Below are 16,305 nucleotides of genomic sequence, written 5' to 3' on the forward strand. Positions count from 1 at the left end.
TCCCGTGACCCTTTCGTCTTCCTCCTGTGCTTTTAAAAAATATATATATATATTTTCATCACACCGATTATGAGTTTTCAAAGGCACCCCCCCCCCATCTCCCTCCGTCAAAGAGACAAAATCCGGCCCCCCAACAAGTGTCTCGCTGTGACGGGGTTGTAAAAAAAAACTACGCCGCATAATTACCCATATGCCCCGGTGCGAGGCGCTCCATTGCGTAACTCCTATTTGTCGCCATTCGATGTGCCGAATCTGCAGAAATTTCCCGTGCACATCCCGTCTGAATTACGGTGACTTTGCATGGTTCTTTTCTTCTTCTGCTTTTTTTGTTGTTGTTGTTGTCGCCATATTTGCCATCATGGCTGTCACGGGGGGGGGGCATGCAACCTGCAATCCGCTTAGATGTGGAGCCAAATGCCCCGGAGGTCACAGCCGGCTAAGTGGTTCCTTGTTTCTAATAAAAACAAATAAAAACAAAAATCAAATAACATGGATCTCTTGGGGTTTAGAACACCGGAGTCATGAACTCTTGGTCAGATACATCTCTTCCAAAATATGTGTGTGTGTGTGTGTGGGGGGGGGGGGTTTAAAGCTCTGACCACTCAGCGATGGAGCGGCCCTTTCAACTGTGAAATGGCTCGATCTTCAGAAGTTTGCCGTTTTACCGTTTTCAGAAGCGTCCCCGGTAGCGTTGATGACAGGAAGTGCTTGTTTAACCCTTCAGTGGAGGGGAGGGGAGGGTATCCCCAGGGTCTGCTTATTCTGCCAACCCTCAACCCGACAGTTCTCTCTCTCTCTCTCTCTCTCTCTGACCTCTGGCGGCGCGACCAGCGAGAACGTGGAGGAACAATACTGCGTTTGTGCGCCGCTCTGCACTCGTCATGCTGCTAAACAAATGTTCGGAGGAATTCTGGTGGCTGGCCTTGCCCCCCCAACCACCCACCCACCCCGAGCCCAGGCTGATCCCACGGTGACTTCATAAACACTCTCTGGGGGCGATCAAAAAGAACAAATCGCCCTTTTAATGGGGGGGGGGTGGGTGAGCTATATGGTAACGGAATTATTTCCACACCAATTCAAGTGTACTCTTCTCCCCCCTTTTGCCCTCATGCAGACTATTTATTTTGCTCTTGCGGCGTTGAAAGGGAAATGCCCTGTTGCCCGGGGCACAAACATGCTGCTTTTTTTTTTCTTTGGCAAGGGGCGGAGTAACGTAGCCATGGCGATCCAGTTTTCTGCCACTTTCCTTTGCCCGTAATTGCGGGGACATTTACCACCGACGGTCCTAAATAACTTGTTTTTCGTGTCGTGTTATTTGGGGGTCGTGTTATTTGCCATGTTTCGGGGGGGCGTGTTATTTGCCATGTTTGGGAGGGCGTGTTATTTGCCATGTTTGGGGGGGCGTGTTATTTGCCATGTTTGGGGGGGCGTGTTATTTGCCATGTTTCGGGGGGCGTGTTATTTGCCATGTTTGGGGGGGGGGGGGGGGGGGGTCGTGTTATTTGCCATTTTTGGGGGGGGCGTGTTATTTGCCATGTTTCGGGGGGCGTGTTATTTGCCACGTTTTGGGGGGCGTGTTATTTGCCATGTTTGGGGGCGTATTATTTGCCATGTTTGGGGGGCGTGTTATTTGCCATGTTTGGGGGGCGTGTTATTTGCCATGTTTGGGGGGCGTGTTATTTGCCATGTTTGGGGGGGCGTATTATTTGCCATGTTTGGGGGGCGTGTTATTTGGCATGTTTGGGGGGGCGTGTTATTTGCCATGTTTGGGGGGGGGGGGGGGTCGTGTTATTTGCCATTTTTGGGGGGGGCGTGTTATTTGCCATGTTTCGGGGGGCGTGTTATTTGCCACGTTTTGGGGGGCGTGTTATTTGCCATGTTTGGGGGCCGTGTTATTTGCCATGTTTGGGGGCGTGTTATTTGCCATGTTTGGGGGGCGTGTTATTTGCCATGTTTGGGGGGGGCGTATTATTTGCCATGTTTGGGGGCCCGTGTTATTTGCCATGTTTGGGGGCGTGTTATTTGCCATGTTTGGGGGGCCGTGTTATTTGCCATGTTTGGGGGGCCGTGTTATTTGCCATGTTTGGGGCCGTGTTATTTGCCATGTTTGGGGGCGTGTTATTTGCCATGTTTGGGGGGCGTGTTATTTGCCATGTTTGGGGGCCGTGTTATTTGCCACGTTTTGGGGGGCGTGTTATTTTGTTTGGGGCCGTGTTATTTGCCATGTTTGGGGGGCGTGTTATTTGACATGTTTGGGAGGCGTGTTATTTGCCATGTTTGGGGGGCGTGTTATTTCTTCTTCCGGCTGCTTACGCAATCCTGATCATCAAACCCACTTAGGTGGAAGAGATCTCAAGCGTCTCCCCTCCCACTGCGGAATGTATGAGATCCACTGGGTTCACACTGTGTGTTTGTGTTGGGAGCCTACAGTCCTTTTGCAGCTCCGTATTGTGCCAAACTCTTAAGCCCGCCCCCTTTTGAGCAGTCCAATCAAATGCAAAGGAACCTCCAGGTTCATTAGTGTTTCATCCAATCTGGATCCAGTATCATGTACTCCTTTATCAGATTAATGGGGAATAGTTTACCCAATCACAAGAGACTCTCACTCGCTTGCGTCAATTCCCCCTCCCCACCCCTCTCCCCCCGCCTCACCTGCTCACACCTGCCACTGCGAGTACTTTCCCTCCCCAATCGTTTAAAAAAAAAAAAAAAAAAAATTCCTGGCACCTCGGCCAGGCCTCAACTTGGACCCGGCACCTTTTTCTGCCTTTTATCTCCGCTGATGGAGCCACCCATTGAGGCAACCCCCCCCACCCCCCCACCCAAACCTTTCTCTCTGTCTCTTTACCGCGCGCCTGCACAATAGCCGTGCCTCGGCAGAGCTCCAAGAACAGTGTTTGTCCGATCACCACTGCAGCCCCACCCTCCTTTTTTATTTGTGTGTGTGTGTGTGTGTGTGTGTGTGTGTGTGTGTGTGTGTGTGTGTGTGTGTGTGTGTGTGTGTGTGTGTGTGTGTGTGTGTGTGTGTGTGTGTGTGTGTGTGTGTGTGTGTGTGTGTGTGTGTGTGTGTGTGTGTGTGTGTGTGTGTGTGTGTGTGTGTGTGTGTGTGTGTGTGTGTGTTTCAAGCAGCGAGAAAGAGGCGTGACTGGATCGTTATGGTAACTTGAATTGTCCCCTGATATCTGGGAGGAGTTATGTCGAGCGTCCAAGACTCTGGACGTAAAGGTCGGCGTAGAAAATGGCGGACGACTTGCCCGTTGGAGCGCCGCCAAGCCTTTCCGTCGGGAGGCGAACTCCCCGGACTTGAACCGCCGTCGGTACAAAAGAGGAGCCGACGTGTCTCGGGACTTAAAGTTAAAGATGGCGGCCGGCTTGAATCCGGGCCTCTTTTGGCACCGTGGGGGTCAATTCTCTGGACGGATATCGGGCGTTTCGTTTCCCCAATAACAAAAAGACGAGGCGTCGTGATTCTTTCTGCAAGCGCTGGATCCGTGGCTGGATTCCTCTCCATGGCAACAGGGGGCTGAGGCTCATGGGTAGTGTAGTTGTAGTAATCAATTTTAAATGACGCCTCCCATTCTGCAACAAAGGAAACGGAGGTTAAATGATTTTGAAAGTGCACTTCATCATGTGCTTGCTTTCTCTCGTTTACCCCTTCATCCTCCCCCAAACACACACACACACACACACACACACACACACACACACACACACACACACACACACACACACACCTTTTCTCAAGCCCTAAGCCTCTCTACCCTGAGCCCATCTGCTCTGCCAGGGTAGGCCCGCTTCCATTCCCTTTTGTCCGTGCCACTGACCCCCGAGCGCTCTGGGAGAGCACCTCTGGGGGCCCGGACCGCAGCCGGACGCTTGATGTGGACATTTTTGGAGCAACGGGTCCCCCTCACCCGGGCAACCAGGCCCCCTTTTTTTTTTTTAGCCCCCTTTACCCCTCACTGTTTGCCCAACCACTCCTTCCTCCTCAGCCGGCCCCACTCCTTCTTCTTCTGCTTGGTTGTGCTGCTGGTGGCCGGCTTCCTACGGTGCACCAAAGCCTCCTTTTCTCTTTCTCTCGCTCCCTTTTTCTTTGACCACCTCCGGGGGGAAACGAAGCCCCTGTTTGATCACATTAGGGGAGAAAGAGAGAGAGATCAGTGGTGCTTTTGACATCCCCGCTAGCTTTTGACGGCGCTATGCGCTGCTGATCAGTTTTGCAGCAAGTGGCCTCTTTTGAATTTCTCCTTTTTTTTTTTCCTTCTCTTATGTTTTTTTTTTTTTTTTTAGGCCAACCATTGTGAATCCTTTTGATTAGACTGTGTGGGTAGAGCTTAGCAGGACTGCTGCATCATTTCTTATTTCACACTTCCCTCTTGATTTCGCTCTCCCTTCTGTTTGTGGTTTGAAAAAAGAAAGAAAAAGAAGCTTGTATTGACCGCTTTTTCAACTTATGCGATCATAGATGTAGAACAACGTGCTCTTAAGTTTAAAAAAAAAGAGAGCCTCGGTTGTGCCACTTATGACGGCCTCCTTGTGGCGATCAAAAAGCTGAGGCGGGACGATACTCTTGAGTTGGAAAAGCAGAAATAAAAAGTGTAATAAAGCTGAATTGCAACTTGGGTGTTTTGATACTCATCACGACCCAGAATCAGTCTGGTCCTTCTGCAAGGTTTCATTGAATGCGCGCAGAGACGTCGAAGGAGGAGAAGAAGAAGAAGGCCTGTGGAATCTTGTTTTATTTATGTGCCAAAAATGCCTGGCCACAATTAACCAACCACAACCGTTCTGAATGTCAATTTAGGTCATTTTCTACCCTCACAAAAGCCCCGGACTTGGAGCCCATGAAGCAGAAAAAAGCTGATGTAATGGGTTTAAGAAAATCTCCAAGGGGAGTCAAACCTTCACCCACTCCTTCCCCCCCTCTCCCCTCCTCCTCCTGTCCAAAATGCCCACCCCTTAAACCCCTTCAAACTCCTCTGAAGCGGTCGCCACCTTTTTGGTCACCATCCAAAATCCGGCCACTTTGATCCCCACGAGCACAGCGGGTCTGAAGCTTTTTATTTTTTTTCTTCTTTCCCTTTTCTTCAGGAAGAGTTTGAGCTTTAAAAAAAAAAATAGAAAGAAAAAGAAAACAGTTTGTGATCGTAACCACACACACACACACAGAAAAATAAATAAATACATAAAATGAAAGAAGGTTTGTGATTCACTGATTTGGTGTTTTGGGGTAGGGGGGAGGGGAGCAGGAGATGAAGGCAAAGGGGGATGAGGGAGAGAAAGAAAGAAAGAGGGGGGGGGGGGTGTAAAGAAAAGAAATCCCAGCCTTGACACACACACACACACACACACACACACACACACAGAGTCTCTGTGCAGCGTGAAGCACAAAAGAAACCTGTAACGCCTCCAGATTCCTTCTCGTCGAGTATCAAAGACACGCTCTGCTTTAGAACAAGAGGCGAGTGGATAAGACGGGACCGACCGAGCCGGTGAACCCGGCACCGGCTCGGTCGGGTGCTGCGAGTTAATCTCTCAGATAGGAATTTTTCTTCTTCTTCTTCTTCTTCACCTCCTCCCTCTCTTTTGGGGATATTGGAATCACTCTGAATAATCATAATGGCTTATAATCTACCCTGAGGCTCTGAAAAAAAACCAAAACGTGCAGAGATGGGTCGCCGCTTTAGATCAAATCGATCTAAAATCTTTCGCCTTTTTGCTGACGATGCCACAGTATTTATTGAAGGCTTGTGTTGACTCTAGTTCACGGTTTAGTTTACTCCGCTGACGTGACTGTTATTGACTCTGATTATGGATTCATCTGTCTAATCATTTGGTAAGCTTCTCAGAAATGCTGTCAATTTAATTTTCGATTATAGAGTCCGACTCATACTAGATTTTAAAGGCCAATACTGATATTGATATTTTGAGTCAATATTCAGTTGAAAAGATCTGATCCCTTAAAGTTCACGATGAAGTTGAACAACAATTTTAATACAAAAATCTGTCCGTCAAACTGTGACGCTGTTTCTAAGAGAGCTCAAACTATAGCCGTGGCTTCTCTTCAATATCATTTATTGTTCCGTATCATCAAATATAGCACTTCTACTCAACCAATAAGCCTAATAAGCCTCTTTTTTAAAAGCACGACGTCGATGCTCGGGTCCCAACAACAAAGACAACGGGCCTAAAAGCTTCGGGTGCTCCTGTTCTTGCCATCCAAGATCGCCCCCATCTCCATCTAAACCCAATCCACGTGTCTTCCGAGGAAGGGGAAACAAAAAGCGGAAACGATTGAGCCAAGGAAAGTGTCGGAGGCGGATTCTTTCACGCCTCCGCACCACTTATTGCGTTTTCTCTAAAGGTCGGTGCATTTGCGACCAAATCACGAATTGCCGGTGGTACTAAACGCATTCCACGCGCCCCCCCCCCCCGCCCGAGTGCAGCGTGACCTTAGCCAATCCGACCCGGAAGCGATGGAGGTGAGCACTTCCTCCCGGTGTATTTGGAGCCCCAGTAAGTGTTTCCTAAAGAAAACAAGTCGGAGGCGGCTGAAATCTGAAACCAGCGCTAATGCACAGCCCCCCACCCCCCACCCCCCACCCCCCACCCCCCACCCCTTAACCCTGTGGCCGGGGGTGGAAGCTGCAGAGGTAAGGAGATACGGGGGGAGTCGCCGTTCCTGTACGAAAAAACCCCCCACCGCCTGTGCGCTCATTCATTTAAAACGTGTGAACATGTGCAGGAACCGCGAGTCCTGTTCACATTCCTCTCGGCTCGCTGCACGATCCCTCGGCAAACCGCTCTGGTTTCTGGTTTAGCTCCGCCCACCGGTCCGGCCACGCCCCCCCCCCCCCCCCCCCCCCCCCCTCCCCCCCCGGCACGCATGGCCAAAATGGCTTGTTTGGGCAGTTGTTGTGTGGAAGGTCGTTCAGTGTGTGTGTGTGACAGCTACAGTGGGAGAGTAGCGTTGTAATCCCGCCGCTCCTCAGAGGAGAGACATTCTGTAAAGGTCAGGTTCATATTGTCCACACACACACACACACACACACACACACACACATACACACACATACCTGTGTGAGAGTCCACAGTCTCTCTGATTTCATATTGCGGCTCCCCGCTTTGATAGGCCGGGCCCCACTGTGCATATTTGGCGAGTGACTTGGGCCCGTCTGAAGTGTTTGCCCGTTCCCTTTTAATCTAACGTCTCAAAGCGTCGGGGTTTAGATGGCGCTCTGGGCTTTTTGATTGCGGGGCCAGCTGCTCGCCTCGGGACCCGTTTGATCTCCGCGGGCCGCGCTCTCAGGCCGCCGCCGCCGCCGCCCACGTCGTCGTGCGAATCCAAATACTGAAAGTATTCACATGGGAGACGGGTCGTTTCTTTTGTGTCCGGGTGAAAGGTCACTGAGCCGAAGGGCGAGCGCGCCGATTATTCGGGTGCCGGTCGGTCCGTCCAGTCGACTTTTTTTTTGGCACGGAGCACTAACGGTGCAACGCGTTGTTCCACACCGTGAACTCTTGGTTTTCTCGCAACGGAAAAAGAAACAGGCGTCCAAAACCTCGTTCGAGAGGTATAATCCAAGGCTCCGCGACTGGATAAATGAGTCTTTTGGTTTGTAAACGTACGTTTATGATGTTGGTTATTTATTCACGGTAACGACGCGACTCAGTAACTGATGCACACGTGATTATTTTATTTCCTTACAGAGGAACGTTCCTACTTTCTGTTGTGTAAATGTGCCGGTAAACATTAACGTCTTTTTGAGTTCTGGTTTAACGGGACACGCTCACACTGGGACACACTCACACTGGGCTTTGGGGAATTGGGGTGGACTTTACGGACTAAAACGATCCTCATGAGGTTGCTCTCGCTGTCGTGGTGTCCAGCTTTAAAAAAAAAAAAACCTGCCGGTTGCCGCCATGTTGTCCACTCCGGAGGGCAGGGAGGGAGCGAGATGAGGAAGGGGAGATGATGAGGAGGGGGATGGGTCAATATGGGCCTATGCTCTAATCCCATTCCAGCGGGCCCGAGCAGCTTGCGTCGCATTCCACAACTCCGGGGGCTTTTTGGGGGAGGGAGGGGAGGGAGGGAGGGCGGGCGAGCAGCATTCCTCCATGGACCGGGGGCCCATCAAAGACGCCGCGCGACATCAAAGGCCACTCAGAGCCGAGGTGTTGATGACTGCAATCCTCCCCTCGGTCCACTTTTAGCAACCTCAACCCCTCGGCCCTCTAACGCGCGCACACACACACACACACACACACACACACACACACACACACACACACACACACACATATACGTACACACTGAGCAGGCTGACTGCGCCAGGTATGTGCACCCTCCCCCCTCCCCCGGGCTCACCAGCAGTTCTGCAGCAGCTATTAATCATAGCTTATTAAGTAGTGACTTTTTTAGTTATTTTACAGCGAGGGCTGGGAGTTGGGAGGGGAGGGGGGGGGGGGGGGTTGGGAGAGGGGAGGGGCGGGGGGATGCCACCGATTTTTGGGGCTGTGGCGTCCGATCGATGGGCGGAAAACGTTAGCTCGATACCTCTATACCTTTATTTCATTTTTTTTTTGCTGAAATTAATTTTGCCGACTTCTCGAATATGAAAATGTGCTGCTTTTCCCAGTTTTATCTGTTTGAAAAGTGTGTTGTTGTTGTTGTTGTTGTTGTTGTTATTTACCATTTTCTGGCAATTCATAATTCCTTTTTTTTTTTGTGGAAAAAGAAAGTTGAGCTCACTTTTTCTCAACGAAATGGTGACGGTTGAGGAAATGCACAAACAAAACGCTACTCCGGCAGTTTTGCGCGCGCCGTATGGAACCGTTTTGTTATTTAATGAAAAATTTGATGAATTAATGAGCCTCGTTTCCCTCCGCATTGTTACGCCGTTAAGTCATGCAAATGAATTCACTGTTGCACCTCGACGCTGACAAATAATTTATGCTCTCGTTCGGCTTGTCCTCGGCCGGACATTTGCTTTGCTGTTTATCTTTTCACGAAGACGCTGTGATCTCTTCGGTGGGGGGAGGGCGAGGGATGGGATGGGGGGGGGGGCGTCAGTTGTTTCCTCCACTCCCCTCCTTCTCTTTCCAAAATGGTGGCATCCAGCCCAATGTTGACCCCTGAACTTTGTCGGCCTGTCTTTTGTTCGCGTCACTCCCGGGTTTTAAAGACTGAAGAGCTGAAAGTGACACCAGAGAGAGATGCGCGCACACACACACGTACACACACACACACACACACACACACACACACGCCATTGACGGTTTCGGGATGCACTCGCAGAGTTAATAGAGTCACAAGCTCGGCGTCCTGCTTAAAGCTGTCAACCCCGGAGCCTTGTGCTACATATCAGGACATTTACATGATATTAGGTGTCCTCTGCTCCACTGAAACCCTGACACTTGTTTGCTTTGCCCGTTGCTATGGGGATGGCGTGGAGGTGATGACTGCACTGAGGCTGGCGTCACAAAGCGGGCTTCTTCTCGAGGCGTCCTTAAAAGTCATCTTGCCCGCGTCGCGGTTTTTAAACGGCGTGACGGAGACGCGACACAGGAGGGCCGATATTGTACGTCCCAGGGCTTTTATTGTGAAAGGTCGGAACGGATGGGAGCGCATCCGGTGTGCGCTTCCTTGTTAGAGTTGAAAGGAGGGATGTAGGCTGTTGTTGTTGTTGTTCCATAAATCAACGCGGTACACGCAACTTGATTGATTGCGTCGAAAAAAAATCTATATTTTTCCAAAACGACAACAACAACCTTTTTAAAAAAAAAAAAATAAAAAAAGGTTGTTGAAGTTTCATGTTCAGTTTTATTTTGACATGCAAATGCATTGGCCTTTTTTTTCAAAATAAAAGCTTTCTGTCTGCCATCACTTGACACACTCGTGGCTCCTAACAACACAACAACGAAATTGACATTCTCCCTTTTTTACCTCCCAGATTTAGTTTTTTTTCCTCCCTTTTTCTTCTTTTTTTTATTCCGCTCCTCCATCGCGTCGGTTTTTGACCGGCCCGAACCAAAAGATGGACGCCGGGCTACCTCTGCTAATTGTTCCTTCACTCCCAGTGGGGGAGACAAAAGGGAGGAAGTCTTCATTATTTGAGCGCAGAAGCAGAGGGATCCCTTTACGGCGATTATGTTACAGGAGGTGGCGTGTCGGCCCCACCTGTAGGGCCCTCCCAGCTGCTCCACTGTAACTGGATCCCACTCCCACTCTCCTCAAGGCTACCGGCCCTCTTTGAAGTTATTTCTAGTGCTGGGAAAAGAGGGGCAGAGAGCGAGCGAGAGGGGCTAAGAGTGACTGGGAGAGCGAGAGGGGAGGGGAAGGTGTGTGTGTGTGTGTGTGTGTGTGTGTGTGTGTCGGTCGGTGCATGCTTTTAGGTTTGTGAGTTATTTGTGCATGCTATACATAGCAGGCTGCAACTCAAAACTCTGGCTCCTTTCTTCTGTGACTCCCCCCCCCCCCCCCCCCCCCCACACACACACACCCCCTCTGTTCAATCTGACATTGAACCTCTGTGCAAGGATAAGAGAACAGTCGTAGTCTTGATCGACACATGGTGGGTGATATGACGCAAATAACTCCACGTCTCAATAAGCCCCAGAGATTTGTTATTTATGGACTACAAAACAAACCGCCCGGATGGCTTGATTGAGTGCAGAGAATCCATTGAGCAACTTTTTTTGAACGGTAGCTTTCAGAAAAGGCCAAACTTTTCAAAGCGAAGAGCCTCGACCCGTAAAGCGTTTTCCTTTGTCACGGAAAAAAAAGTGCAATAGTTATTATTTTGACGTGATCGTAGACTTCCCTCCAGTGACGAGGCATTTCCAGTTGTATGACGCAACGGGTGGAGTAAGATGCAAGATGAATGTCACGGCTCTTCCCCAAAATGCGGCGCCTGAACCAAAACGACTCGCCGGACAAGGGGGAGGGGCCTGCGTGACGCTGGAATACAAGGGGTGAAAGCTGGAGGGGGGGGGGGGGGGCATTCCTCCGTGAACTGACGGCAACGACCTTTTGACCTTGCAATAACGTGTGCATCGTAATAGGAAACGCGAGGCTGTGAATGAAAGGTTGGGGTTGTCCTCGTGTGTGAGAGAGTGGTCGTTTGTGTACTGTTATTTATATATATAGCTATCTCCTTGGAACAACTGTACTTTATTTAAGTTTTAATTTGAACACACGGTCAGATTTGACCTTAAGGGGCCATCTTTTATTTCCACATGTCTCATCTATGAGTCCTGAACTTCCTGTTTTGCGTACCTCTCCGTATGTTCTGAGTGTTTCGGACACTCAGAGAAGACTTGGCCTGTGATCAGACGAACAAAAAGAAAGAAAGAAAGAAACGGAAACGTGTGAACAACAGATTGTTAAAAAAAACTAATAAAAAAAAAGGTCTTTGCGCGCTTCGGACAACATGGCCGCTCTGATTGCGACGTCACACTCGTCCTCCGTGTGACCCGAAGGCCACCGGGGAGGCGTCTCGCAACCCTGTTCTGGGTTAAATATTTGGGCTCGAGGTTGTCCGCATAGATTGGTGCACAGCTCTTGTGGTGTTTGGAGCTCCCCGGTGAACATGAAGCGCCACGTTCCGGCTAAATGTTGTGCCCCTCATCGTGTTCTCACAAAGGCGTTCCTGTTTTAAACACGGGGAGAAGTGGGAGGAGCATAAACGTTTACATTTCTGCATTTTTTTTCTTCTTTTCCCCGGGATTTTTCGGGTGCAAATACAGACGTTTGGAGAACCTGAACAGTCAAAAAAATTTATATAATTACTTTTTTATGTTCACTAATTTTAAATGTGGAAGTGAGGATTTGTAAAACACACACACACACACACACACACACACAGCTGTGCAGAATAAAAAGACAAGCTCTTTCATGCAAGGGCGATATTGCATGGTGAGGGCCGGGGAGGGTGACTGTTTTTGGAGGTGTGGGAGGGATGAAGGAGGTAAATGGGGGAGGGTCTGTTACCACGGCCACCAACAATTTAGGGGGAAAGAGAGAGAGAGAGAGTGAGAGAGGAAAAGGGGGTGCTGCGAGGGGGTAGAAGTGGTCGTTGTATGATCAAAGGCTCAGCGAATTGTGTCACAGACAGACGGAGAAGAATGGCGTTGGATGGTGTGACTTGCATTTTGATTTCCTTTGAGAGCTGTGGGGGTGGGTGGGGGGTGGGGGGAGGTTATAGAAGTAGGGTTTTGATCCCATTACATCAGGTCACTTGTTGGTGGAGAAGAAGACCGGAAAGGAGAGGGAGTTAAAGGATTCGTGTATTTATTGTTTTTTTATTACATTTTAGTGTTTTTAGTCGACTTCACAGCCACCGGTTTGTATGAAAGTCTTCAAAAAAACAAAAACTCTGACCTTTAAATTACAATGAAATATCGTACCAAGAGGACGGCATCACATTAAAAAGAAGGAAAAAAAAGCGTCCCATATGAGGAGGAACCTTCTCTACAGGTGTGTTTTTGGGGTGGGGGTTGGCAGTGGGTGTGGCCTACTTGAGTGACAGGTGGAGTTCAAATCCCCACCAGGATTTCATTGAGAGTGTGGCCTCTGTAAGGGGATATTCATGTGAAAGGCTGCCCCCCCCCCTCCCCACCCCCTCGGGGGGCAGGCCAGGCCAGAACGAGAGCCGCCGCCCCCTTGTGGCGCTTCAGGGGCGCCGGATGCCCTTCACCCAGAACCCTGGGCATGGATGAGCGGGGGCAAAGTGGAGCAACGGGGGTGTTTCCAGTGGGCGGAGCTTGTGTGATTTGGGGCCTAGCAGGGGAACACAAGAGGGGACCGTCTCTGTCATTTTGTGTGTGTGTGTGTGTGTGTGTGTGTGTGTGTGTGTGTGTGTGTGTGTGTGTTTTGCAAGAAGCCTTCTTGCCCTGGCTTCCGTGCTGTGTGCCCGGCCGGTTGTTTTGACCCATTTCACCGGATCGCGGACTCTCATCCAAACCAAGTTCCCTTTTAACAACAAGGTCCTCAACAACAACAACAACAACAACACTGCCCCAGTTGGAGGGCAAGAGCCCCCCGCACAATGGCCCAGTGTTTCGAGACCGCCATCCAGGCCGAAGACTACTCCAAAAAATGACACAGTTTAACGTGAACCATCACGGTGTGAAATAAAGTTTTACTGCCGATCGCCAGTAGCACCAGTAACGCCAGTAGCACCAGTAACGCCAGTAGCACCAGTAACGCCAGTAGCACCAGTAACGCCAGTAGCACCAGTAACGCCAGTAACGCCAGTAACGCCAGTAACGCCAGTAACGCCAGTAACGCCAGTAACGCCAGTCACGGTGGCAGCGCCGCTAACGAACCAACGAAGGTTTTCCCTGCAGGTGTGTGATGATGCGTTCAGGCTCTGTTCAGTGAAAATGAGGATTGTTCGCAGCATGTAATCTCGTGAGAAATGCGAGAGTGTTGGTGGAAAAAAAAAAGCCTCTTTTTTTTTTTTTTTTTTTTAATACATCATTAAAAATAAAACTTTTATTTCCTTTTATCATTTGAAATGTGATGTTGTCATATGAAGAAAAAACAACCCCACTATAAATGATCATAACATAACTCGGTGTGTATGCAATGTTTACCTGTGCTGCACCTGCCAGCCCACAGGTTAATATCTATCTTCCAAAATCCAAAGCACGGGGGGGGGGGGCACAATGCATTGTGGATCTGTGAAACGCTGGCGGACACAAGGTGACCTCACCCTGCGGATTAGTGAGTAGGTGTTTTGAGTCGGAGTGGCCTTGCTTCCCTGATGACCTCCTCTTTGGCTTTCCTTCTTTCCTTCTTTCCTTCCTTCCTTCCTTCTTTCCCTTGTGGGAATAATCCGTTTTTGATTCGAAGGACAAGGGTTGTGATTTAATACATAATCTTTCATGTTTGTCATGCTCTGCGTATGGAGGAGGAGGAGGAGGAGGAGGAGGAGGAGGAGGAGGAATTGCTTTAAAGGGGCAATTCCGACTATGTGCATGTTTTTGGTCTTGAACGTTCTTCCAACTTGGATACTTTGTGCTCAAAGATGAATAAATAAAGACGCTCCACGTTGTCCACACATTCCTTCCCCATGAGTCTTCCATAGTCCACCTGATTTGCATTTGACCCCCTTACTCTCAGTTTAGTCCCCCCCCCCCCCCCCCCCCGGGTCAGGGGCTTGACCCCTCTGCCTTGTGACACTGAAGTGACTCCTGAGTATCTCTCTTCAATTGGCCCGCTGCACGACCAACCTGCTCCCGACGCGATGAAGTGGGGTTCAAAGGTCAGGGGGGGTCGACGAAGGGAGAAGGGTATCTCGGGTCAGCAGTAGTTGCCCCGGGGGGGGGGGGCCAGAGGGCCCCCGGCGCCCCAATGCAGGCTGATTGGGGGTGAGGTGGTCATCGGGTTAATAGGATAATTATTATCCTGTTCGAATGCTAATACAGGAGCTTGTCTTTGTGTTGCCGTGGTGAGGAAGGGATCCGGGGATGTTGGTCCTCCACTCGGTTACAGTTTAAATTCCAACTGTGTCTTGATCGTCCCACTTTTTTTTTTTTTTTTTGGGGGGGGGGAAGGGGCAAATTAGCAACCTATTAGAAATCCCTCTTCCGCTTATCGTGTGGCGGAACGCGGTACTGCACGCTCGGAGCCGGGCACTGTTTTTATTTTCTGCAGCGAATACTTTGGAGAGGCGTCTAATGCTCTTAAGCTCTCATGTTTCATTATGGAAAATAGGTGACAAGTGGATTATAAAAGAGGAGTGGGGGGACCCTCTTAAGTCGCTGCGTCGTGTGGGGCAGCTTTTTTCATGTTCCCTTGAAACGCTGTGCATGCTTTTTTTTTTGTGTGGGGGGGAGGGGGGGGGGTTTAAAATGTGACTTGGGTGACCATGTCTTTTCAAAACTTTTTGCATCAACTGCAGTTGAGACGGCGTCAGGTTGCCAGGAAGCCATTGGCCACCAATTTGAGAAACTGGCAACCAATTCTTGGCCTTTTTGATTTGTTTTGGGGCCATCACTTTTTTTTTTTTCTTTTTTTTTAAACACATAAAACGTAGGGACAGCAAAAATAACTCCTTTTAGGCGACGCTGGCGTCTCTTACAGCTGCGTTGTATCAAAGTGATTTTGATATTTCCAGTTGCTGATGCCCAGTTCTTTTTAGGTTAAAGTTATAGATATAAATACTCATCTGTCACTTCTGTCTCTTTTCCAGATGCATCCTCTGGGACTATGCAATAACAATGACGAGGAGGACCTTTACGAGTACGGCTGGGTCGGAGTGGTGAAGCTGGAGCAACCAGAGCTGGACCCCAGTTGTCTCACCGTGCTGGGAAAGGTAAAGAACCGCTTCCGTTTGCCTGCTGATATTCAGAAATTAATCTTGGGGGGTGGGGCTACATGCAGCAGGATGACATGATGCATTGAGGTGCCACTGTAGGTGAGTCATGCAATGAAATGGGGGGGAAAAATACAGCTGTTTTGAGCATTTTAACGTCCTTCGCGTGACGCACTGCTGAAGCTGAGAGCGTATTCTGTCGGCATGAAGGCTGTGATTCTGATGTGGAGCGCTGCTTCATGTTGAAAGATTGCCCAATTTCAAGATAGAAATACAGGGTCATGTTTGATTTGGATTTATTTATTTTTCTCGCATGAATATGCTGAAATGATTGGATTGCCTGCAAACACGGTCTTAAAGGGTTGAGATTAGGAAGCACCCACACAGACGACTCCATCGGGTGTGCTGAATGTTTTGGCCGTGAGATCTTTTGGCTTCAGACTCGTGTGTGCAGACGAGTTGAGGAAACGTCTTCCCCGTGTAATTAATTAAACCCTTAAAAAAAATATATATATATATATGTTGATCTCTTGTGCTCCCAGAGACGTTTTTTTTTTTTCTTTCTCACTTCCCATCGCCGAGGGGGGGGGGGGAGTCTGAACTGAAGCCCCTCCCTTGTCTCTCACCACCACCACCACCCTTTCCCCATCCTCCCCCTCCCTCCAGTGCTCCCAGACCCCGCTGGAGTCTCCAAGTGGTGTTTTATCATGCTTTAATTAAGTGTTCCTCTTAATGGAATGTACCAACATTCCCCGGAGGGGGGGGGGGGGGGCGGTGGCGGCTATAGTCTCATTTATCCTGTGCGTGCCCGCTGACGGAAAGAGAGCAGCCATTCATAATTTAAGGAGGCCTCGTGTCGTACAGACGCGCTAATGGTGCGCCGTCCTGGCTCGTGCGTACTTATGCCGAGACCCTGAAAGCTGACCGAATATGTTCGTAGCTGTGCGGCGGGGGCCCCTCGTCGAGGTCGATGTGCGCCCGG

At 49.7% G+C, this 16,305-nt stretch overlaps 1 protein-coding gene across 2 annotated transcripts in view; it reads left to right on the top strand.

The window, feature by feature from the left end:
* znrf3 (zinc and ring finger 3) overlaps positions 1-16,305 on the top strand; it is a 52,912-nt gene that overhangs the window by 12,001 nt on the left and 24,606 nt on the right. For both annotated transcript variants that reach the window (XM_034541710.1, XM_034541711.1), the window contains exon 2: positions 15,201-15,323. In XM_034541710.1, the coding sequence (XP_034397601.1) occupies positions 15,201-15,323 (123 nt within the window). The remainder of the gene's footprint in view (positions 1-15,200; positions 15,324-16,305) is intronic.

This window comes from Cyclopterus lumpus, chromosome 9, assembly GCF_009769545.1.
Source record: "Cyclopterus lumpus isolate fCycLum1 chromosome 9, fCycLum1.pri, whole genome shotgun sequence".
Lineage (NCBI taxonomy): Eukaryota > Metazoa > Chordata > Actinopteri > Perciformes > Cyclopteridae > Cyclopterus > Cyclopterus lumpus.